At 39.3% G+C, this 26,693-nt stretch overlaps 1 protein-coding gene across 4 annotated transcripts in view; it reads right to left on the bottom strand.

The window, feature by feature from the left end:
- The window catches only part of gria3a (glutamate receptor, ionotropic, AMPA 3a), a 289,764-nt gene that overhangs the window by 64,700 nt on the left and 198,371 nt on the right, over window positions 1-26,693 (bottom strand). For all 4 annotated transcript variants that reach the window (XR_009826246.1, XM_062047943.1, XM_062047941.1 and 1 more), the window contains 5 exons: window positions 20,085-20,138; window positions 14,686-14,847; window positions 14,447-14,614; window positions 12,865-12,969; window positions 3,098-3,205 (listed from right to left, as the gene is read on the bottom strand). Coding sequence is in view for 3 of the 4 variants with exons in the window: in XM_062047943.1 (XP_061903927.1) it covers window positions 3,098-3,205; window positions 12,865-12,969; window positions 14,447-14,614; window positions 14,686-14,847; window positions 20,085-20,138 (597 nt within the window). In the remaining variant the exon portion in view is untranslated. The remainder of the gene's footprint in view (window positions 1-3,097; window positions 3,206-12,864; window positions 12,970-14,446; window positions 14,615-14,685; window positions 14,848-20,084; window positions 20,139-26,693) is intronic.

The raw sequence follows: 26,693 nt of genomic DNA, 5'->3' as shown, positions 1-26,693 counted from the left end.
ACCTCATCCTAAATCTATGACCTTATGTGGGTGAGGGGGCAGGGGGGTGGTGGGGAGGGAAGGTCGGATTGTGCATGCGTGCGTTGCATCAGCATAGCACACGGGGGAAGAGAGGTGCGTTACAAGCTGTACAAAGCACTTTTCCAGGTCATTAAGTAAACGTCAGTGACAGAAGAAACGTTACAGACAATGCATTGCCAATCTCACTGATAGTCAATAAATGTCAATTAGTTAAACACTGGCTTGGTTGCATCATTAGATGGCCACCTTTTAGTATTTATCATCAATGTCTAGCACAGTCGTTACTTCATTTTTCCATGATTTTCCAGCGCTATGTTTTTATACGTACTTTAAACTTCCTACTTCCATATGTTGCATCAATGATACACATTATATGACAGATACAATGAGCAGGTTGCACTCTTTAAAGGTCCCCTATTATACAAAATTGACTCTTTAAGGATGTTATGATAGTAACCGGTTTACGATCACAAAATGAGGGGATGACATGACACATGATATCAATTCTGCCCGAAAATCGACCACGCTGTGGATACTTCTTGAAAGTTTCAAACCACACGCACGGTTTGTCCATTGCTTTCTTTAGACTCGCACTGAGCTAGCAAAACTCAACTAAACAAAAGCACACAACTAACACATAGCACAGAAGCGAACGACAGCACTGCTGTGCTGACTGAATGAGCATGGAGATCCATTATCCTGCCCACAATGGATGTGCTGCCAGGCACAAAATGGCAGCGCTGCGAGGTCTGTGATGGGTGGATGAAACGTTCGTACCCTGCAGCATATTTTTATTCTGTTATAACTGTTTAACCCTAAATCATAACAAAACTGTCTCAATGTGTTTCTCTTTGAAGAAACAATCATTAAATAACATTCAGGTCAACATTAATCAAAATGAAATAGAGCAGGTAAAGGAATTTTTATATCTGGGTGTTATTTAGGACCCTAAGCTAAAATTTGATGGCCATATTATAAAAATGACTGAGACCATAAAAATAAATATAAACTGTTTCAGGCTTATTAGACCTTGTTTATCTGTTCAAGCTGCACACGTTTACATGCATGCAATGATTTTATCCCATATGTCTTGTTGTGCCATGGTCTGGGGACAGGTCACAAGATGTGTAGTGAAGCCTCTGTTGTCGTTATATAAACAAACACTAAAGATATTTGACCAAAAAACCAATGAAGCATCATCACTGCCATATTACCCAAAAATATAGCACTATGAGTTTTGATAATTTGATAAATTTCTCATTTTTAAAAGCTATTTTTAAGTGTCTTAATTGATTAGCCCCTGATGTGATGGGTAAAGAAATACAAATATAGAGTAGTGAAAGTGTGCAGACTCGAGCTGCAGTCGGTTGGAGCTGTAGCGTGAAAAGGTGCCGGACCACTCTTGGTCAGTCTGCTTTCTCAGTGAAGGCCTCACATCTGTGGAACTCTTTGCCACTGGAGTTAAAGTCACAGTCGGACATTAAACTTTTCTCCACAAAACTGAAAAAGTGGCTTAAGGAAAATCAGAAGTGTGAGCACTAGAACTGGATGTATGGGGCCAATTATTTTTAATGTGTTTTTATTTTTGTACTTGTCTTAATCCTTTTGTATGTGTTTTACACTTTTCTCATATTTAAAAAAAAGTAAAACCAGGGACAAGGGTTGAAAATGAGCCTGTGGCTATACGTCTTATGTACTTTGACATTGGTTACCTGGGTAGCAATGTTTAATTGTACTGTCTCTGTCAAATAAATACATGAATGAATTCGGTCTGCGATAAATCGAAAAGTTCGTAGAAAGAAGAGTTCGTAAATCGAGGTTCCACTGTATGGCTATGTTGGACAAGTGCAGAGTTACAGTGTATATTTATAACAGGGATTAAGTGCACAATAGTGCTTCTTGGGGCCATTAAAGCTACAGCCACATTTCCTGAAACACTTTTAAACTGTGCAGTTTACGTTGTTAAACCTCACTTCCTGATGTCTTACGAGTTGTTCTGGACAACAAGCTTTTAGCTGTTACATGAATGCCAGCAATAAGGCTAGATGTTAGAGAACACACTTCCAATACACTTGTGTGGGGCCTCAAAAACAGTATAATATGGAACCTTTAAAAACTGGACAACCTTTCATTACATTATTCAACTTATGTCAATTTTTGGAGATAGACACTTCTTTGAATGATTTTATGACAAGTGTGTGAATGGACTGTTATGAGTGTGTGTGGTCACCGGATCTGATCCAGATTGTGCATTTGCAGCAATTCGAATTTAACATGTAAAATCCCATTGGACATGTATAGATGTTGATATATCTCAGTCAAATCTCATCAGATCAGGTTGTAATTTATGGTTGATCTCAATGGAACTCTCATCCAGAACTTCTATGGTACAAAATGAGTTGACTATGATGCTCCTATAATAATACCACACTTTATTATAGTGAAACATGTTCTGAATTTGCCTAAGATGAAAACATAATAGACAAAGTCAGAAGGAAGACGAGGCCAGAGTTTTAAATGTAAGATAAGGCGCACCTTATTTTACATTTAAAGATGGCAAATGAGTCATTATGCTATGAGCGATGAATGAATCTTTCCTGTCAGCACAATAATAGTACAATCCTTGGTTAAAGTTGAAATGGCGAGTACACTTTTTGTGTGAAAAAAGGGATAAGCAACCAAGAGCGCGTGACTATCGGTTGTTTATGTCCTTTCAAATCATGAGGCTCTGTCACTGAGCTGTTTACCCGATGAGACGGAATCACTGTTACTTACGTACGCACAGAATGTGAATAGGTGCCTATCTCTACGGTTATCTTTACCAAAGCCGTTATTGTGATGTCACTACTACAACAGCCCACTGAATATAAAAAAAACAAAATGCTTTGACACCCACACGGATACAGTTGAAACACTCTTTGTGAGTCGACTGTTTCAACATGTAGTGAGTGGATGGAAAGCAAACTCAAAAGGAAATAATTCTACCCTCCCAGGACAGATTGCAACAATGGACACCTTGACCTTTGAGTGGCAGAAATCTTGAGGTGAAACACTTAAAACCAGCTTGAGAGTGTACCATAATAGTAGTGACCACAATTGTTCGGTTTTCCACAGAAGACGACTCGTTGGTGACCTGCTGATCCATTATATATACAAATTTTTCGTATTCATTCCAGTAGCCGATCTGAAAAACAACACAAACGATAAAAGTTATTACAAGAAGCAAAAAAGACACAGACAATACGAGTTTTTCGATTGTCCACAAGTCCTCGCCACACATTTTTATTTGTAAACGGCCCTCGGTGGAAAAAGTTTGTGCACACCCAAACTAATTGAATTTCAGTGGTACCTCGGGATACTAATCGTTATGTTTTATGTTGCTAGCAAACATTTGGGTTTTGAACCACCACACCATTAGTTGACGTAGCGAATGTCACAGTGAACCCCGTAAAATCTGACCAAAATATCCGGTCTCAGTCGCTAGGATTAGCTTATAGCTAGAGATAGACATAACCTTTTTTTTTTTTATTTAGAAAGTGAGTGTGAAGGACTGCGCTGAGAAGAAGAAGTGGGTGATATTCATTGAATTAAAAAAAATCATGTTAAAGAAATCATCTGAAACATGACAAAATGTGCAGCCAACTTGGCGAAGCAATGTGAGCGTTGCTAGTCTACACCATACCGAAGCTGAATAAGTCTACCGCCAGCCAAGGATGTTAAAATATCTAATGGCAGACATTCATCCATGAAAATATGGAAAAGCTGCTGATGGTATGTTTGACAGAAAAACAGCTGGAAGGAGATACTTTGAAAGTCCACTCTCCAAGGTAAATACTGTACATTATTACATGACTTCATACAACTGTTGTAGTTGTTTGTAATACATTCTATTGTTGTGTTTCATACTATATTTGTAATCTAAAAGCCATGTTACACGTCAAAATTGTGATGTTGGGGGGTTGGGTTGGGCGGTGAAATCGGTTAAACTGTATTTCAAAGGGTGACGTTGTTTTTCAAGTAAATATTGGTGTCACAGAACTTAAAAGGGGCCTGTTACGCAAAACCAACTTTTCTTACCTATTGGTACCTGTTGTGTGTATTTAGGATTGGCATACACTCCAAAATTTTTAAATCAAACCATGGAGGCATGGCTGAGGTATTTATAAAGCAATTTTACCTTCCTTAATACTTCCTCCAAACGAACCGTTTGGAATTTGCCTTAATTGTGAAGTTTTTTCAATTGGTGACGTCAGTGGATATGTCCATATATGGTCAAGGTTTACTCGAAAAGCTTTGTGCTAGTCCGCCATTGTAGTCCAACATAGTAGTTAATAAGTTTCTTATTTTTATCCATCCTCTTGCTGTGGGGCAGACTGGCTCGTATGTGCACATGCATTCTCCACTGTTGCCATTTCTAATACAAAGTAGCGTATAGTTCTAACATATCGGTCAGTAGACTTTATATGGAAGAGCTAGAAACTACAACATAGCTGACAGAGAGAATACATAGTCAAAGTGGAGGCACGTAAATAAGACCGCCCACAAAACAGCGTATCCTGCAGAGACGGTCAGAAAGCGGCTTGAAAATGGTCTGTAAAACAAAATCTTTGCAAAATGTTGACCAAAGAAACACCATTACATGTTATGTAGACCCCAAGGAAGTATTTTAAATGTTGAAAAAAAATCATACGTCCCCTTTAAATTAAACCCGTATTAGAGGTACCACTGTGCTTACATTGCTCCCAAAACCAATAATGTATGTATATATGTAATTTATTTTTTCATTAAATAATGTACTTTCTTTATAATTTTTGGTGTGCAAGAAGACCGTTTAATATTCAGTTATGGCTTTATTGCAGGGGCGTCCGAGTTTTTTTTTCACCATTGTCTGCATACTAGTGAAAAGTCAGCATGCGGGGGCCATTTTGGCATTTTTTTTTTAAACAGACGTTAAATAGATGTAAATATAAAACTTGGCATCAGCTTTGCATTATAGGTGACAAAGCGGATTATTGCTAGTTATTACACTATCAACATTTCAGCCGTTTCATATTACAATATATATTTTTGCTCTTTCTTTCTTACATTTTTACTGGTATTATTTGGTTGGATTTTATTTCGGCAATATACTGTGGGCCAACAGAATTTTAGCTGGGGGCCACACTATGGACACCCTGGCTTTATTGCTTTATTTACTGTGCATTTTCCAACATCCATTCCTTATAGCTGTGCAATAATTATATTGTCTTTTTTGCATTATTTCTCAATTCTGTTGTATACTCTATATTCCACATGCATGCCTACACTTGAAACAAGCTGATTTCAATCTCAATGAGTACAATGACAATAAAATGCATTGGATTCTATTCTGTATTGTGCTAATATGATGAGTTTCTCTGCTTCTGGTAGCGCTCTTCACCTGGACCTCGCTTCAGCTGAGTGGGAGGAAGCTATTCAGGGCTCTGCAAACATTCCCTTACATAACGAGAAGGCAGCATGGTTTGAGGCAGACAATCTTAGTGTTCTGCTGCTCTAATAATACAACACACATCAGCAGATTATGAAATAACCCTTAAAACAAACATTTAGGACAGTTTCAATGCACTCATGTGAGGGTCATGAATGAGACTCGTGCCACGCTCACTACTCACGGCGGTGTCACTGCAGGTCGCACAATGACGCTGTGAGCCGCTCGCTCACATGTTGCCGTGCGTGCTGAGATATTTGGACAGGACAGGGCGAGCTGGCACGGGGGCGACATGTCCTTTCCATGCCATTTTTGGAAGAGGGAGTTGGGGGTCAAGCTACTTCAGCGTGGGTGTGGCTTTCTATGTGCGTGTAGTTACAGTACAAATTATTTGGAATTTAATTCTGTAAGCTATTTTTATCTGCACTAAGGAGGTTATGTTTTCATCCGTGCAACTCTGTTTGTTTGCAACTTCATGTCTACACCTTTGGATCTTGTAACCTATATTTTGTGTTTTATTAATATGCAGGTATTCTTATAGTGACGTTCCTATTTACTTCCCAAACCCACACATTGGCAGTGACATCATTATTAAAAAAAAAGAATTATGTTTACAATGAAAATATATTACTATAAATGTGTACTGATTATCATTTTTAAACATTTGATTTAACAAGTTTAGTTAACTAAAACACGCTTCAAATATTGCGGCTTCATTACATTTCTTATGTTTTTTAAGCATAATCTTACATTATTTCTGTTCTAAATTAAGCATATCTAAACAAAAACAATAACTAAATGAGCAAAAATATTAATACTACAGTAGTATTGGCCACTAGAAATCAAAGTAATCAAACAATGTACTAATATACACTACCGTTCAAAAGTTTGGGGTCACCCAAACAATTTTGTGGAATAGCCTTCATTTCTAAGAACAAGAATAGACTGTCGAGTTTCAGATGAAAGTTCTCTTTTTCTGGCCATTTTGAGCGTTTAATTGACCCCACAAATGTGATGCTCCAGAAACTCAATCTGCTCAAAGGAAGGTCAGTTTTGTAGCTTCTGTAACGAGCTAAACTGTTTTCAGATGTGTGAACATGATTGCACAAGGTTTTCTAATAATCAATTAGCCTTCTGAGCCAATGAGCAAACACATTGTACCATTAGAACACTGAAGTGATAGTTGCTGGAAATGGGCCTCTATACACCTATGTAGATATTGCACCAAAAAACAGACATTTGCAGCTAGAATAGTCATTTACCACATTAGCAATGTATAGAGTGTATTTCTTTAAAGTTAAGACTAGTTTAAAGTTATCTTCATTGAAAAGTACAGTGCTTTTCCTTAAAAAATAAGGACATTTCAATGTGACCCCAAACTTTTGAACGGTAGTGTATAACTCTTCAAACTTAAAGTGTTTACAAAGTACAAAGAAGAAGAACCATTCTGAATTCATTTCATCCATCCATTAATTTTCTAGATAATCTTACTTATCTCACCATATGAAATATAACTTACTTCACTAATTATTTATTTATTTATTTATTTTTAATGTTATTACTTATGGAGTATATTGTGCATAAATTGAGAACAGGGAGCCAACAAAAGTTTTAGCAACTGCTATGCAAAGGAAAAAGGGTAGCATTAAATAAGCTCTGCTTCTTCCTACTACTTTTTGAACATGTTGAATAGAGAAACTGGAAATTGTGATGTATCATGTTGTATGCATGCATGTTCCAAATAAACACAAACTCAACTCAACTCAACTCAACTCAACTCAACTCAACTCAACTCAACTCAACTCAACTCAACTAGAGGAGACCAAACCAATCAGAGCGAGCTGTTTAGTATCATGGCTGGTATCAAGCTTTACTACATTGGATTAAAAGAGTGTAAAGGTGACTCCAGTCATGTTATTTCATGTCTAGACTTTCATAATGTGGAAAAACCTATTTAGAAGGTTGTAAATATTGTTGTAAATATGGTTAAAAATATTTAATTTATCCACTTTGTGGAAATTCGTTTATCTATTGCAACACGCCAAGAACCAATGAACCACAACAAATGAGGGATGACAGCATTCAAAAAATGTTGAGTTAGGACATAAAGACTAAAATAATGTAAAGTAATGACCACAAGAGTCAGACAGAAGATAAAAAGTCTGGAAAAAAAACAACTCAAAGATGGTTAGCAAGTTAGCAAACAACATAGGAGGAGTTATGATGCTAATTATAAAATATTGGTGATCAATGATCGATACTATTTGTTATTTCAGGGACTATCTTTGTTGACCTAGAATATTTTTTTACAAAAACATGTCTTGAAAAAAGGGGTCGTCTTATACTCAGTGTTGTCTTATACCCCGGTCGATGTGGTGCGTTTGCAGGATACTTTGATTTCCACGAGAATGATTTGCACTAACGAAATAGTAAAGATACATCGATTATCCTGACACTTGATCTAATTTCTCATTTGTTAGTGAACAATGCAAACTCTACACCAGGCCCATTTAACTGGCGGTCCGAGGGTCACATCTGGCCAGGGAATGACACCATACCACCCCTCGAGTGCAGTTCAAAACTTGGGAGAAAAAAAACAACCAACTTCTAGAATGCTCCTGTTGTACAGAGGAAATTGGACAACTGTAAACACATGGGCAGATCCTTACATTAACATTTTTACTTTGTTAGCCAACATGGAGCACTGGAGTCCAAAGTTGTGATGTACATAACTGAGGCGTTTGTCAAGGCACTCTTACAAGTCCTCTCCTTTTTGGCAGTTTCACATTTTTTTCACGTAATATGAAATATGTAAGTAAGGTGTTGCTGTAGTTTGTTTTCTTCAGATGCAGTCAGTAATCATTTGTTCAACTTCTTTAGTTATACCAGTGGTGTTCCTCAAGGTTCCATTTTAGGTCCTCTCTTTTTCATCATTTGGACTATTCAACTGGTTGCCTGGGAGTTCAGTTAAAAAAACTTGTGAGAAACTCACACTAGACACTAACAATCGAGTGCTGTCATAAAGATGATGTTTTACTAGCTATATTTCAGAAAGTCCTTAAAAACAGCAGGGCACTCCAGAATATACAATATAAGAAAAATAGTGAAGGAAGAAGTCTGGCCCCCAAGTCCTTTGCTTTCTGGAAATGGGGCCTCTAAAACAATTTAGTTGAATACCCCTGCTGTACACCTATAAAGAGTGTCACTCTCACCAGTTTTTTATGAAAAAAGACAAGTTATATGTTTATACATATATCATTTGAAACAGCTGAGAAGCTGAGTTCAAGTACTTTGCGAGATTCAACATGTCCTTGTACTTCTAGACAATAATGGCACAAAAAGACACACAACGTGTCTCGTTCTTGTGTGGTGACACACGTTGCTGTCTGATTGTTTGTCACTGTCTTGCCGGCAATAAAAGGATGACAGTCATTGCTTTGTGGAGAATCCAAAGCAAATCTTGGCACACAATAGATTGAACATTCTCCTCAAGGATACCGAGGACATGTGACAGATCTGCTTGATGTGCTCTTTTAGATTTTGGTGGCATTTTAATGAGTCAATTGGTCAGAACAGATGGACATGGTGAAAGTCTTTTTTTTAGAGAAGAGGTCAACTGTCTGACAAAAAGTTAGTCTTCTTATATTGTTTCTCTCTGCTGACATGGCCAAAGTGAGCTTAAAAGGACTGCAAATGTACTTCAGTCAAGGAAGGGGTGTTCCTTGTTCCCACTATTTCCCTTAGATTATGTTCAGGACTTTTCTGAGACATTTTTAGCCACCACAGAGAAGTTCTCACGCCATACACTAATATATTCTCTGGTGTTCTTTTTACAGTTGAAGTCACCTATATTGTTTCTATGTTTGTTACTCAGACATTTGATGTGCAGTCTATGGCTACAATTCATCTATGAAAAGTAAGGATGACAACTTTATGATGGAAGAATGCATTGTATATTGCATGTGTAGCATTTCATTACATATCAACCTGCAGGTACAATGTCCAACAGGGCATTTCCCAACTAAACTTTCCCCTTACTTTGTCTCCTGCACTTCCTCTAAAAATGTTCATATGTGACTGAAAACACTTTCCTTTGTTTTATTCCAGTTTACTGCGCAATCGTAAGAGAGAAGACATTTGAACTTGCGAACCAATACTGTACTAGCCATAATTTTCACTTTGAAGTCTTTAAAGGGGGTCTGAAAAGTTGGTAACTCAATTGAAAGCATTGAGTTTCGTAAGTGTTCGAAGCAGATATGCAAATTTGTTAGGCTGGTAGAATCACGTGCAGCCTTCCGCTGGTTTGACGAAGAAGACGAGAAGTGCTGTGCCTTAATGTTGGCTATAAGATAGGGTGACAACAGACATGCGCAAAACTTTTAACCTGTTTGTATTCGCTCATTAGGAGGATAAAACAATTTCCCAAAACAATTAAAAAAAAATTCTTTTTCTATGTTTTTTATGACTAAAACATGTGTCAACAATTTTAAGTTTTTTCCAAAATGCGTGGCAACCCTGCCTGGTCTGTTTTATGTTGTGGGATTACAACATGCCAATTTACTAAAGATTTGTATTCATAAAAACACGTGCAAACTTGAAAGCACCCGCAAAGCTGATCTACAAAACTTGTGTCCAGAGGATTGCATATAATCCATCCATTTTCTAGCGATTGTCCCCCTCGGGGTCGCGGGGGGTGCTGGAGCCTATCCCAGCTGCACTCGGGCGGAAGGCGCGGTACACCCTGGATAAGTTGCCACCTCATCGCAGGGCCAACACAGATAGACAGACAACATTCACGCTCACATTCACACATTAGGGCCAATTTAGTGTTGCCAATCAACCTATCCCCAGGTGCATGTCTTTGGGGGTTGGAGGAAGCCGGACTACCCAGAGGGAACCCACGCACTCATGAGGGGAACATGCAAACTCCACACAGAAAGACCTGGAGCCCGGGAATCAAACCCAAGGCCTTTGTATTGTGAGGCACACGCATTAACCCCTGTATCACGGTGCTGCCCAGATTGCATATAATGATAATTAAAATAATTATAATAATTGCATAAATACAGAGCACAATCCATTTAGCGTGTCTGTCTTCATGAATATGCAGAATTTTTGCTGATTATCAGAATGCCCACAAAACTGGGAAGAGAAGATGCAAATGTATTTCTTATGTGATTTATCAAGGCTGAAACTGTTCTGCGGGAACTATTCTGCGTCTGTATTTAGTACGCCTGAAATCTACGCGCAAACTGGCACAGTCACGCACACAATTGTGAGAAAGGAGGGGTTTGTGCTGCAAAGACAGACGATGGACAGAGAATCCTCCGTCCGCGTGTGTGTGTCAACATATTTGGACTGTCAGAGCAGGTGTGTCAAACTCATTTTAGCTTAGGGGCCGCGTGGAGGAAAATTTTGGCCCGAATGGCATAATAATTTAAAAATAAAGGCAACTTCAAAATGTTTTTCTTTGTCTTACTTTGGCCAAAAATAGAACAAGTGCATTCTGAAAATGTACAAATTACAAATAATTATCAAGGCAAAACACTTCAAGTTAGTTGAAAATCTGAGGAAAATATCGGTGCAGTTTCAAAACACCATGAAGAACACAATGAACTTAGACTTTGTCTCAGTGTATTTACAAAGCCAATAAACCTTAAGCACTTCCTGTTTAGCATTCTCATGTTGGCATTTCACAATTAAAGGCGTGTTTGGAAAAACATTCGAGTGTTACCTCAAACCGCTACATTGGTGACATATGTAACTGCCACAACACATTCATTTATCATCATTCAAATATTACAATTCTAATATGATCAAAACAATTGTCAAAATGACACCTTATAAGTCAAATTAAAGGTAACACACTTAACCAATATGAACATGGTAGATGTGAGCATAAAAAACCCAGAATCAACCAATGTGGAAACACATTTTTACAATGGAGTTCAGGGTGCGTATAGCGGCATCTACCAATTGCGAGCACTGCATTGAACTCTAACTACAAAGACGATGGTGATGCTGACTTAAGTGTTTGCATCTTACGGTTTCGTTATTTTATCTCTTGAGTGGACAATTTATATTAAAAAAAGGTATTGTGCATCGCTACAGCGTTAGTCTTCCGCCAGCCACAAGAGGAGCATCAAAATGCTTGCACCTGCGCTGATTGGAGTAGCGGCAGCCATTCAAGAGAGCGCTTAAAGTCAGCTGACACGTCATCTTCACACAGTGTGATGTGTCATGTGGGTTACACTGGAACTGCTATTGAAACATCCAGTGGACACATTTAGAACAGCAGTTTATTTCATTAAAAAATTGCAGCTAATTTTTTTTCTTAGCCTGATACTGCCCGAACTGGTTTATTCCGGGCCGTACGTTAGACACCCCTGCTCTAAAAAATAGTTTTTGTCGTCTATAGATTGCGGTTCTGTATTGCAAAAAAATGTATATTATAGATTTATTCTGCTAGTTTAACAATATCGCACACAAGTTGGAGAGCATAAGAATGTGGCGGAAATAAGTGTTTCCATGGCAAAATAATGCCAAAAATACACACAAAAAACCTAATTTAAATAGGGCGATTTGCTGCTATGAGGTGGCGACTTGTCCAGGGTGTACCCCGCCTTCCGCCCGATTGTAGCTGAGAAAGGCTCCAGCGCCCCCCGCGACCCCGAAGGGAATAAGCGGTAGGAAATGGATGGATGGATGGATGGATGGATTTGCACCACTTTTGCACTTGTTATCAATTGTATACGGAGTCTTAGTAGAGCACACGCAACACGCCCAATAATTAGATTTTTTTGCACACAATGTTTAGCGTGTGGTGTTTGGATCTTCGTAAATCAGGCCCATAGTGTAACAACCAAAGTATTCCGATGATATTTTGTAAATTGCTGCTACATCATCTCACAAGAAACAACAACTTTGTGGAGGGTTGTGTCAAAGTTTGGACACCTGTTTCTTAGTTGATCAAAAGTTGTTTGATAAATTTGCATCATTGATCACCATTATCTTAAACCAAAACTGCTCCTCTGTTGTTTGCTAACTAACAAAAAATTCTAGACAATATTTTCCCTTGTGTGTGTGTGTGTGTGTGTGTGTGTGTGTGTGTGTGTGTGTGTGTGTGTGTGTGTGTGTGTGTGTGACAGGAAGAAAAGATCTGACTCTCTTTGGGAGAAGTAGTTTGGTGCTATCAGTAGGTTTGTAGGTTTGACTCTGTAGACCACAAATCAATACTTTACTTTTTTCACTGTCTTACATTCAGGTCAATGCTGTATTAGCTCTAAAATGCTGGATGAAAACAAAAAAACATTTTATTATAATAATTAGTAGTACAATATGATATTTAGTGATGTCTCTGATGTGCACTCACGTACCTTCCTGGGACCTCCGGTTTTCATTTCGTACACATCAATTGTGTAGTTGGCCCTTCGCCCAAATGTGTCAAACTGTATGTTTCCTGTCATACCTTGAACTTGGACCTGTCAGGCAACAAGAGAGGAGAAACGCTGCTTAACTACACTGTTTATTTATTGGCCTCAACATGAGGTAACACCTGCACAATCTGAATGAAAGCCACCAATAAAACAGTAAGCATTTTTTTCATAACGGTATCTTGGTTTTAGTATAATTCAGTTTTGGGAAAAAAACGTTTGCTACACTTTTGGCATGCCTTCTCGTTTTTTAAACGGTTTAATATTGCGCCCAACAAATTAGTATCATTTTGTGCAATCTGTCTCTGCACATTAGGGCTGCTTAAACAGAGCATTTTAAAACCCTGCTAAAAACTCACTTTTTTTTTCAAGCATTTTGTACATAACACCTTGGTTTTACATTGTTTTTACTTCAACACTTTTCTTTTTACAAAAATATGTCGTTATTTTATTACTGTTTATTATATTATTCACTGTTTTATTGATTTTATTGTCTGTGAAGCACTTAGGTCAACGTAAGTTGTTTTAATGTGCTATATAAATAAATCTTGACTTGAATTGTCTCTGTACTTTTTGTCAGTGACGACTGCAAAATAACCCACCGTGGGGCCAAATAAAGTTGCGAGTTGTAGCATACTGTGTGACGTGTTGTGCCATAAAGCATTTAATTGCATGAGTTGATGTTAATAAAGTCGTGTGAGCACACAGTCGTTGTTGTTCTTGGATATAAAGAAGGTGGGAAACAATTTTAAATTCACAAAATAAATCAAAGTATGATGTTGGCCCCCCTGTGGCGCTTGCTGCCCATTGTTGTCTTTAATAAAGGAAAAAGTGATGTTAAATGTTTATTCATCTATTTAATTTGTCAACTATAATGTGCATTGTTTTGTGTATGTAAAAATAAAAACTATTATCTACAAACTTATATCTATAAAATGTGTTTTGTGGTAATACTTTTGGCTGTCTGACATGGATTATTTGAATTTGCATTATTTCTCATGGGAAAAAATGCTTCAGGTATCGTACGAATTGGTCTTCGTCTGACCTATTGGAAATAACTAAAGTACCACTGTCGGAAAAGGTTTTGATAATGGTATTGTATTGTATCAATCAAATATGATTAGGCAGGTGTACCTAAAGTTTTGGCAATAGGACAATGAATGTTATCATTTTAGCATACAGTATCATTTGAACAACTCAAATATTGTTAGTATGGACATTATTGCTGACATGACAATGAATGCTGTCCTGGCTGGTCCACTTATATTAGAGAGGCTTTCAATGGCAAACACAGGGATATCGCCGCATCGATTCTGCATTGAGCATGAATTGTCAACTGGTTACATGCAATTTCTAGTTCGCATGAGAAGAATATGTCAAAATTCAACACCACGGTTTGGGGAATTGTGGAATATGGAATAGTTTGAAAAAAAACCTCAATCCGACCTTTAGCTCCAGCTCTTGCAGTCGTCAGAATAAAACCAATTATGAGGTTGTATAAAAAGGGGACAGTGAGCATGCTCACCATTTTGAGAGCTCTCTCTATGTCGATGCCTTGACTCCAGGGTACGGCAGGATTAGCGAGGCAGTCGCCTGCACTGCCCCTCCGGGACACGTCCACACGCTGGCGCCGAAGGTAGCGGAAGGCCTCAACGATGACAAGGATAGCGTCGTGGGTCAGCGCTGATGTGTACTGTGACACACAAGAAAACGCCGGAATGTTTAGAGGATGAGATTAAAAAAACTAAGAAAATACTCACTGACCTTTAGCGGAGCGTTTTTGGCTTCTGGAAATTCTCTTTCATCAAGACGCTCCCAGCGTTGGAGGAACTGCTGCACGATTGCGCTGTCCGGGTTGATGATCTGGAAGCCTGTAATGTTGGCCCCACCAGAAAAGACCCTCTCCAAGCTCATGTTGGAAAAACCCTGCAAGTAAAAGAAAACAACTGGTTAAACACAAATTGAGGCACACTTGCATAATACAATGTCATCAAAGAACTGTATAGAAAAAGTCTTTACAATATTAATACTGCTGCATTACCATTTGGTATAGTTTGGTCCCTTTGTAGGCACAGGATTTTAGAGAAGCTGCTTTTGCGCAAAATTGTTGCCTAGGTAACATCATCAGCATCATTTGTATATTGTGTGAAGTGAATAAAACATTAGCTTAATGTACAGTTTGTGCATACAATATACTAAGGCAGCGTTTCTCAAAGTGTGGTGCGCGCCCCACTGGTGGGGAATAGAGACATGACAGGTGGGGCGCGAGGAACGGGAGGAAATTTCACTTTACTTTTTTTTTTTTTTAAATTATATTCTTAGATTTTTTTTTTTACTATGCTTTCATTTTCTATACACACTGTAAATCACTTTGTGATTCTGTCTGTGGAATCCGCTATATAAATAAATGTAAATTACTTATTTTTCCTGTAGACTTTAAATTTCTAGGTAGGAGCGCAAGTTTGACAGACATAGCAACAGTAACTAAGGGGGGCGGGGCTAAGCGGAAGCTCTGTGAATGGCGAGTCACTGTGCGAGGATTTGCTGTTTTGCAAATACATAAAAAATAGAGCCACTGCTGATGAGCTGTTCGAGATAATGGACAGTTTCCTCAAAGAACACAACCTTAAATGGGAAAACTGTGTAGGCTTTTGCTCTGATGGCGCACAGACCATGGCAGGGTAAAGAAACGGACTGCAGGCTCTAATAAAGAGGGTTGCGCCAAATGCGCATTGGACACACTGTGTCATTCACCGGGAAGCACTCGCGTCAAGCCAGCTCAGCCCCGAACTCAATGAGGTTTTAACAGTGGCAGTGTCAAGCCTGCAACCCCGATTTGAAAAGCTGTGCAGTGCAAAACAGGCTCATTGCAGCCACTAATGCTGGAGTACTGTAAAACTCATGTTCACTTGCAGGGGGCGCCGAAAAAGGGGGGGGGGGGGGGGGGTAAAGGAGACGGATTCTAGGGGCCCATGATGGAGGGGGGCCCAGAGAGGCCCCTAATGATGATGAAATTATAATACAGAAAAAATAATGACACTAAGTTATTAACTAACATATAATCACACATGTTTTATTTTCCATGTCCTGGTAACAATACCTTTATTTGTTTTGGAAGCATCAACACCTGCAGGGCCCTCCCTTCCCCCCCTCTATTTACGTAAAATGGTTCAGTCCGACTGGATCAGCTGCAGGTAGAGCACCGAAGATTTGTCACAGACAGACAGCGCCACAGCGGGCAAAGCGGAGGAGACAGCAGTATGCCTCAAAAACCAGGCAGCCAAAAAAGAAAGGCAAATAAAATAAGAGAGGAGAAGGAGTTGAAGGGTCGACAATATGTAACCCAATATTTCCCAAAAAAAGGTGGGTTTGTTAGTTGTGGTGGAAAGTTATGCATATTAACTTTGTCCCTGTCTGTGGTAATAAGCTAGCTCACGTTTCTCACCATGTTAGCTCAAGAAAACTCTGGATTTTTACATTTTACTGCTATATTAGTTAAATAATCAATCCAGTCAAACATTTATCAAGCTGTTCTTATTCAATAATAGTTGATCTCCCCTCTGTCAAAATGATGCCTCATTCTGAACAGAGTCAAGTGCACCAGCAGCAGCAGCAGCTGTCTGTCAGCCCCCAAGTCCCCCTGCCCCTGAATCAGCCCCAGTGCCCCCACAGGAGGAAGGAGGTGAGCAGCTGTGTGTGTTGAAATAATAATAATAATAATAATAATAATAATATAATACAAAATATAATACATTTTACTACAGTCTCAAGAATCAGTGGTGCAGCAAATAAATGACTCAAAATTAATTCCATTGTATTCAGAATACCATTAAAATGCATAATTGTATGTAAAATAGCATCAAAAATTGTTGCCGCTGTGTTGGGGGTCCTGTAAAGATTCTTTTCATGGGGCCCAAAATCCCTAGCGGCGCCCCTGTTCACTTGCCCTGTCTTGCCAAAATGCATAGCTCCTCCTTTTTTTTTTGCAAAGATTGCAAAGTGGCACTTTTATTTTATTTATTATTATGCATCAAGTTATTTGATTTATTATTGAACTTGAAGCAAGTTATAACACTTTTATTTTATTTATTATTGAACTTGATGCAAGTTATAACACTTTTATTTGATTTATTATTGAACTTGATGCAAGTTATAACAATTTTTTTGATTTATTATTGAACTTGATGCAAGTTATAACACTTGTGATTTATTATTGAACTTGATGCAAGTTATAACACTTTTGTTTTATTTATTATTGAACTTGATGCAAGTTATTTGATTTATTATTGAACTTGATGCAAGTTATTTGATTTATTATTGAACTTGATGCAAGTTATACCACAGCTGCACAGTTATTTTATTTATTATTGAACTTGATGTTATTTTATGTTATTGAGTTTGAATGTATACAACTTGATGTTACTCGATGTTCAATAAATTTGAAAATGTTAAGCTTGGCATTAGCGTTCTGTTGGGGCGATGGGGGCAGGTGGGGCTTGAAAACTCCCCCTTGTCCAAAGTGGGGGATGACAAAAAAAGTTTGAGAACCACTGTACTAAGGCAAGTGCTAATGCAACATGGCCTGTTTACTGGCTGGTCCACAAATATAAAAGCAAATCCAGTAAACCACAAGGGTAACTATGGCAACAGTGGTTAACAGAAGGGGTGATTTGGATGGTTTTAATACAGAATATAAACTAGCAATTTTGCATTAATTGTAGTTGTCGATAGTAGTAGTTGTCTAAAGATGCTTGTATTTGTCCTGCAAAGTGACAGTACTGTACTGACCCGAATATCAGATAACCTGCTCACTGGCCTTGTGAAAGGTGAGATCGGTAGGTCGTGAGTTCAAACCCCGGCCGAGTCGTACCAAAGACTATACAAATGGGACCCATTACCTCCCTGCTTGGCACTCAGCATCAAGGGTTGGAATTGGGGGTTAAACCACCAAAAAATGATTCCCGAGCGCGGCCACCACTGCTGCTCACTGCTCCCCTCATCTCCCAGGGGGTGGAACAAGGGGATGGGTCAAATGCAGAGGGTAATTTCACCACACCTAGTGTGTGTGTGACTATCAGTGGTACTTTAACTTTTAACCTTTCTTTTTCAAGACCCGTTTAAATATATGTATATTTTATTAAAAAAATAAAAAAAGAATGAAATGTTTGCTGACTTGCCCAACTGTTTTTTGTAGTGGGACACAGCTATGTAAGTGACCGGAAAAAAAGCTCTGACTCATACAATATGTGGACCTTGGCTGGTTGGTTATGTTTTAATTAGGGCTGTCAAACAATTAAAATATTTAATCGCGATTAAACAAATTTTGTCTATATTCAACTCATAATTAATCGTAATGAATCCAAAATACAATTTTTTAAAATCTTAAATAGGAGTACCTTTTTAAGGACACCCAACATGATGGCACTAGACAATTTGTTTCATTTATGCAAATGTTTGTTTATTAACAGCGCAACAAAAAATGGACACACACACACACACACACACACACACACACACACACACACACACACACACACACACACACACACACACACACACACACACACACACACACACACACACACACACACACACACACACACACACACACACACACACACACACACACACACACACACACACACGTCCAGATGGGGTCTAATCCAGCTTTCCCTCTCTCCCATAATGAAATATTATAAATAATATACTTTTATTAAATTTTTCTCCAAATTCTGCCACTAACTCCCACTCTCTTTCGTCACTTTTTTGTCTGTCAGTCTGGGCTCTGACGTAGTTAAACATGTGTCATTTGCAATAACCTGAAAATGTTGTTTAGAAAAGGACTACCTACCAGCACATTTGTGTTTTTTTCAAGATGGCGCCGCTGTAGTGGCTGCTGTTGGCAGGAGCGCTGCGCTCTTGTGTCATCCTTTTGTGTTTCCCTCTTTTTTTCATGTGTTATTATATATATATATATATATATTTTTTTTTTTGCCTTTTGGTTCTGGACCCTTTGGGACTGTGTGACAAGGGGTGGCACTTTCGTGACTTCTGCTGTGCTTTTTTGTGGACTTCTGGATCTGCCTCCCCGGAGCCTTTTGGCCATGGAGACCAGCTGCTGGGTCTCTGCCACACCAGAGTCCGTTTGGAGAGACTGGAGGAGATGCGGATGAAGAGACAGGGCTGCGGAGCTAGCACTGAGCGCCGGGGCCGACATGCTTCACAGTGTCTTGGCTGAATGAGCAGGTATCGGACACCTCAGTCTCCTTAGACCAGGGGTGTCCAAAGTGCGGCCCTGGGGCCATTTGCGACCCGCAGCTAATTGTTTACCGGCCCGCCACACATTCTCTCATCCATGCGGACTGAACACTGGCCGAGTTGGTGGGCGGCCGAGAGTGGAGTCGGCTCTCTTGGTTGCTTTGTTGGGTCTGCTCCTGTCTCTGGCCATGCTCCCTCCACCACAGCAGACGATGGCGTGGAACACAGCAGAAGCCACCAGATAAGCAACCACATAGTCAAAAAACAAGCCCAAAAACCACAACCCGCGACTCACAAACTTTGCAAGCGACTTTAGAAAAAAAGTAAAGAGACTTGGCAACACTACTGCTGTTGGCAGCTTAAGACTCTGGTGATGGTCTTGTAGAGAGAGCAACCTGCCAGGGCTTCGAAGCTAAACTTGCCATTCAATATATATATATTTTTTTTATAAAGTTCCAATGATTATCACACACACACTGGGTGTGGTGAAATGTGTCCTCTGCATTTGACCCATCTCCTTGTTCAACCCCTGGGAGGTGAGAGGAGCAGTGAGCAGCAGCGTGGGCCGCGCTCAGGAATCATTTTGGTGATTTAACCCCCAATTCCAACCCTTGATGCTGAGTGCCAAGCAGGGAGGCAATGGGCCCCATTGTTTGTAGTCTTTGGTTTACAACGCAACATGACGTACACATGCACAATAATTGCACGTTAAAAAACCCCCAGTGCAGTCGCATTAACTTGACAGCATTATTTTGAATGTATGAATGTACAGACCACATATACAACATGACCTGTCTTTTTGAGACTTTTTTTCAGGGTTAAAGAACAGTGTCTTGTATGTAGGTTTATACGGTACATAATAAAAGGATTTTGAAAACGTTTCAAAAAGTTGTATCATTTCTCACCAAGTTGGCAAGGATATAGTGGTATCCTCTGGTGTTTTTTCCTGCGGTCACCACCTACAAGGAAGAAACATACAGTGAGTCACAGCTCCTGGCATCCAAAACCGTTTTATAACCAAAACACATTAAAAACACAATGCGAGAAGGACTGACATTTGCAAGGGAACGTGTGAAAGCATTTACAAGAGTGTTTTTTTTGTTTTTTTTTCGTAGGAGACACACAGAGGAGCCGAGATGACAGTGCCTGTTCCTTTCCATTAACTTCAACAAGTAAAATAAGGTCAAGGCTGCAGCAAAACTGCCCTCTCGCTCTGCTTCTTCTCGGCAGTGGGCCTCCTTCCTGCTCACCCTCGCATCGCTGCCTTCTAATTAGAGCCAAAAACGTTGCAGTGTGCCACACACAACTTCTTCACCAGGCAAATCCTCCTTTACTTCTCCATATTTTGTGTGAGTCGGATTCTCTATAGCAGCTTAAAAATGGCACAGTGGAGGTGGTGAGTTTTTTTCTTCTTCCTTTTCTCTTTGTGCTCTCCCCCTCACTTTAGATAAGCACAGTCAGACACCGCAGTTCTTTTACTGTCCAGTATCTTTCTGAGCATACCACAACGTTAGTTACACCTGCACAACTAACTAATATCATCCAAGGAGAAGCATGGAAAAACAACAATAATTTTGATGGGCACTAGGGCTGTGAATCTTTGGGTGTCCCACGATTCGATTCAATATCGATTCTTGGGGTCACGATTCGATTCAAAATCGATTTTTTTTCAATTCAACACGATTCTCGATTCAAAAATGATTTTTTTCCCGATTCAAAACGATTCTCTATTCATTTAATACATAGGATTTCAGCAGGATCTACCCCAGTCTGCTGACATGCAAGCAGAGTAGTATATTGTTGTAAAAAGCTTTTATAATTGTAAAGGACAATGTTTTATCAACTGTTTGCAATAATGTAAATTTGTTTTAACTATTAAATGAACCAAAAATATGACTTATTTTATCTTTGTGAAAATATTGGACACAGTGTGTTGTCAAGCTTATGAGATGTGACACTATTGTTCTTTTTTTAAATTTTTTATAAATGTCTAATGATAATGTCAATGAGGGATTTTTAATCACTGCTATGTTGAAATTGTAACTAATATTGATACTGTTGTTGATAATAATCATTTTTGTTTCACTACTTTTGGTTTGTTCTGTGTCGTGTTTGTGTCTCCTCTCAATTGCTCTGTTTATTGCAGTTCTGAGTGTTGCTGGGTCGGGTTTGGTTTTGGAATTGGGTTGCATTGTTATGGTATTGCTGTGTATTGTTTTGTTGGATTGATTAATTTAAAAAAATAAAATAAAGTAAATAAAAAAACATTTTTTTAAATAAAAAAAACAAAAAAAAATAGATTTTTTAAAAATGAGAATCGATTCTAAATCGCACAACGTGAGAATCGCGATTCGAATTCGAATCGATTTTTTCACACACCCCTAATGGGCACCATTAGTTACTGATCTACTTAAGGCTTGTGTGTATTAAAACAAGGTGCAAACTTGATAGTGTATGCAAAGCTACTCTGCTAAACTTGTAGGATTGTGTCTTTTAAATGAGCAGAACAGAGAGCGCATCCCTTTTAGAGTGTCTGTCTTCATGAATATGCAGAATATATGCTAATTAACAGAACACCCACAAGACTGGAAGAAGGAGATTCAAATATTAATCATTAAAGGCCTACTGAAATGATTTTTTTTTATTCAAACGGGAATAGCAGATCCATTCTATGTGTCATACTTGATCATTTCGCGATATTTTTGCTGAAAGGATTTAGTAGAGAAAATCGACGATAAAGTTCGCAACTTTTGCTCGCTGACAAAAAAAGCCTTGCCTGTACCGGAAGTAGCGTGACGTCACAGGAGCTAGTATTCCTCACAATTCCCCATTGTTTACAATGGAGCGAGAGAGATTCGGACCGAGAAAGTGATGATTACCCCATTAATTTGAGCGATGATGAAAGATTCGTAGATGAGGAACGTTACAGTGAACGACTTGAGAGGCAGTGATGGACGTATCTTTTTTCGCTCTGACCGTAACTTAGGTACAAGCTGGCTCATTGGATTCCACACTCTCCTTTTTATATTGTGGATCACGGATTTGTATTTTAAACCACCTCGGATACTATATCCTCTTGAAAATGAGAGTCGAGCACGCGAAATGGACATTCAGTGCCTTTTATCTCCACGACAATACATCGGCGAAATGCTTTAGCTACGAGCTAACATGATAGCATCGTGCTTTAACTGCATATAGAAACAAAAAAAATAAACCCCTGACTGGAAGGATAGATAGAAAATCAACAATACTATTAAACCGTGGACATGTAAATACACGGTTAATGCTTTCCAGGCTGGCGAAGGTTAACAATGCTGTGCTAACGACGCCATTGAAGCTAACTTAGCAACTTAGCAACCAGACCTCACAGAACTATGTACTCTCTCCTTTTTCTATTGTGAATCACGGATTTGTATTTTAAACCACCTCGGATACTATATCCTCTTGAAAATGAGAGTCGAGAACGTGAAATGGACATTTAAAGTGATTTATCTCCAAGACAATACATCGGTGACACACTTAGCTACTGAGCTAGCGCGTAGCATCGTTCTCAAATGAAGATAGAAACCCATCAACAGCCGTGCTCACTTGCATTCCAGCGATCAACGGCACGACGAAGGACTTCATCCGTGGGTTTGGCGGCAAGCATCGGCTAGGCGTAGTAAGTAGTCCTTGTTGTGTTGCTTTAAGTATTGTAATGCCCCGCAGTGGAGAAGGAGTCACACAGACGAGGAAGCGCTGCTCAATCGCTTTATTAAAAAGCGGTAACTGGTTGTAGTTCAAAAAGTAACGCACACACATACACAAGCTGCTGTTAGCCAAAACTCACGCTCACACACACAAGTTCTCCGCCAACTCACTCGCGCATGCGCGTTCCCCAAACCCTTAAAGACACAGTACACTAATGCAAATATCACAGATATTACAGTATTGTACTTAGCCGCTAAGACACCGATCGATCCCACCTACAACGTTCTTCTTTGCAGTCTCCATTGTTCATTAAACAAATTGCAAAAGATTCACCAACACAGATGTCCAGAATAATGTGGAATTTTGTTGAAGAAAACAAGAGGCTTTTCTATCGGGTCCGATGGGGTCCAACCACTTCCGTTGCTTTTGTGACATCACGCGCATAAATCATATCCAAAGGAGTTTTTCAACCGGAAGTGTGGCGGGAATTTTAAAATTGCACTTTATAAGTTAACCCGGCCGTATTGGCATGTGTTGCAATGTTAAGATTTCATCATTGATATATAAACTATCAGACTGCGTGGTGGTAGTAGTGGGTTTCAGTAGGCCTTTAAGCGCTCACAATGTGATTTATCAAGGCTAAAACTGTTGTGCGGGTGGTATTTTGCGTCTTTATTTAGGACGTTTATGTTTTGGACTGTCGTAAATAAAAATATTACACATATTGTCTACTCAGCTATATGATTTTAATACAGCTGAATGACCTAAAGGGGAACTGCACTTTTTGGGGAATTTTGCCTATCATTCACAATCCTTATGCAAGTCAAGAACACAAATGTCTTACTTTTTTAAATACATTCTAATTTGTAAAATACGGCAAGTAGAAGGTGGCTAACAATGAATAATAATAATAAAGCCCTAAAAAAAACCCATCTAAAAACAGCCAACAATATTTGCGATATTATTTTTATAAGCGCTAACGCAGAGGAACTACTTTTAGCATCGTTGTGATTTAATTTTCCTGAGGGAACTCTCCTGAAGGAATCAATAAAGTACTATCTATCTATCTATCTATCTATCTATCTATCTATCTATCTATCTATCTATCTATCTATCTATCTATCTATCTATCTATCTATCTATCTATCTATCTATCTATCTATCTATCTATCTATCTATCTATCCATCTATCTATCTATCTATCACAGAGAGGTAACTAGCTTATACAGCAATTAACATACTGAGCCATGCTAAAATAGTTTTGATCAAGAGGCTGCTATCTGACAAAGCCGCCGCCTGGGCCATGGCAGTTAGGAAGAATTCTCCCGCTGCGCGCACGTCACTGACCCTGTTTACTAAAGAAGTAATGAAGGTGTTTGATCACCCCCTCAAAGGCAGAGAAGCAGGCAGCCGCCTGTTGGACTTTGAACAAGGCAAGCTCTCTGTGGCCACATAATCCATAGACTGTTTTATGCAGCATTTTCCACAATGGATGAAATTGTCGCATCAAGACTGAACTTGCTACCCGTGACAAAACTGCCACCCTTGACACACTCATTGACTTTGCCATTCGTCTAGACCAGGGGTCGGGAACCTTTTTGGCTGAGAGAGCCATGAAAGCCAAATATTTTAAAATGTATTTCCGTGAGAGCCATATAATATTTTTTAACACTGAATACAACTAGATGCGTGCATTTTAAAGTAAGACCAACATTGTTTGAGTATAATAAGTCTCTTATTCTTTTTAATAACATTGTTATTCTGAGGCTAACCAATAATAAATAAAATACTTCTTACCATTAATGAGACTTCTCGAACAGGTGCGGTAGAAACGGATGGATGGATTAAAATGCATGAGAATGTTTTATATTTTGAACGTTATTTTTAAGACTGTGATTACCAGCTGAATTATTCATGACTTATCGCGTTAAGCAATGTCAGCTGAGATTTATCTGAGAGCCAGATACAGTCTTCAAAAGAGCCACATCTGGCTCTAGAGCCAGAGGTTCCCTACCCCTGGTCTAGACTCTAGAGGACAGAAATCGCGAGTGCAATAGAGAGGACGCTAAGGAGGATAGCCGATAACGTCCCTCTAAGTGAGCGATATCGACAGCGGCAGGAGTCGACCCTTTAATCGTTCCTGCCATAACCACCATTTGTTAGCCTAATGACACTACTGAAGTGCCAATGCAGCTCGGAGGACAAGTCATCGCTCGCTACCGTGGAAGCCCAGACCACCATATCTCCAGCTGCGCTATTGATCCTCACACCCCTCTGCTCCTCAAGCTTCTTTTCCTCCTGTGGGGTTCAACAAACAGCCTGCTACTCATGGACTGTGTGAGTAACCGCAAGCTACCAGACCTGGAAATAGACTTGAACTTTTTAGGACTTTGTCAGGGGGTGGAAGCAGCGTCAAGATTGTTGCATCTATTCACTCTTGGACAGACAATTGCTTCATGGACACAAACTTTGTGGACTTCCATTAAATTGCTAAAATTAGACTTTGCTCCCCCAAGGCTTTAGATTACCATTTATTGGCAAGGATGACACACCAAACTGACATTAATTTTTACAGGTACTTCTTTATTCTTTCATGTCAGTCGACACCCATTGTATTAGGTCTCCCATAGCTTTAACTGCATAATCCTAGTCTTAATTGGGGTAGGACTACCGTTTTGAATTGGAGCACCTTTTGCCACACTAATTAATTGCGTTACGCTGTTCCCTCGACGGCCACACTTATCCGTGTTAATGAGACCATTAATTTGTTGGGGGTACATGCCAAATATGACCTCAAACAGGTTTTTAGTAAAAACCGGGCTCAGTCCTTTCCCCCACATTGTCTTTATGACTGTTCCATTAAACTTTTCCCAGGGGCATCGTTACCTGTGGCAATACTCTATAATGTGTCAGTTCTGGAACAGTCCGCATTAAGTGACTATATTTCCTTGTCTCTCGTTTGCCAATCTTCCACTCCACTGGTGGCCGTTTCTTTTTTCGTTAAGACTATTGTGGTCTAAAAGACATAAATGTGAATAATAGGTATCCTTTGCCACTTACAGATTCAGCCTTTCTTCATTATCTTCTACTGCTGCTTTCACTAAATTAGACAATGCTTATCACCTGGTGAAAATTAAGGAAGTGGAAGACCACTTTTAACAAATATTGGGCATTTTGAATATTTAGTTATGCCTTTTGGCCTCACTAAAGCGCCCAATGTTTTCCAAAATCTAATTAGCGATGTCCTCAGGGGCATGATCAATCAGTTCTGTTGTGTTCCTATCTTTTCCAGAAATCTCCAAGAACATGTCCATCTCGTCGCGGTTATTGAAGAATCAGCTGTATGTCAAAGCTGAAAAATGCAACTTTCACTCGCCATCTGTGACGTTTCTGGCGTTCATCTCAAGCCTGATCCCGCCAAGATCCAGGCAGTGGTCCAGTAGTCATCTCCTACATCAAGGAAGCACTTGCAAAGGTTCTTGGGTTTTGCTAACGTCTAGCGACGATTCATCCTCCAGAAAACTGCTGGCCATCTTTCTCGCGCTTCAGGAGTGGAGGCACTGGTTAGAGGCGACCTTCATGCCGTTTCTGGTCGTCACATATCATACAAACCTGGCATTTATAAGGACTGCTAAAAGACTAACTCCTGCCAAGCACGCTGGTCACGGTTTCTCACACGCTTCAACATCTCTATTACCTAGAGAACCGGCTCCCGCAACTTCAAGGCCGATGCCCTCTCCATATTTTACGGACCTGCCGCTGAGTGTAGTTTATTTGTTATTTTTTCCTCACTCCTTTTTGAGTGCTCTTTTTGTTATTACTCT

The sequence above is a fragment of the Entelurus aequoreus genome, linkage group LG05, assembly GCF_033978785.1.
Source record: "Entelurus aequoreus isolate RoL-2023_Sb linkage group LG05, RoL_Eaeq_v1.1, whole genome shotgun sequence".
Classification (NCBI taxonomy): Eukaryota; Metazoa; Chordata; class Actinopteri; order Syngnathiformes; family Syngnathidae; genus Entelurus; species Entelurus aequoreus.
Note: the sequence above shows the minus strand (reverse complement) of the source record. Positions and strands in the feature narration are given on the sequence as shown.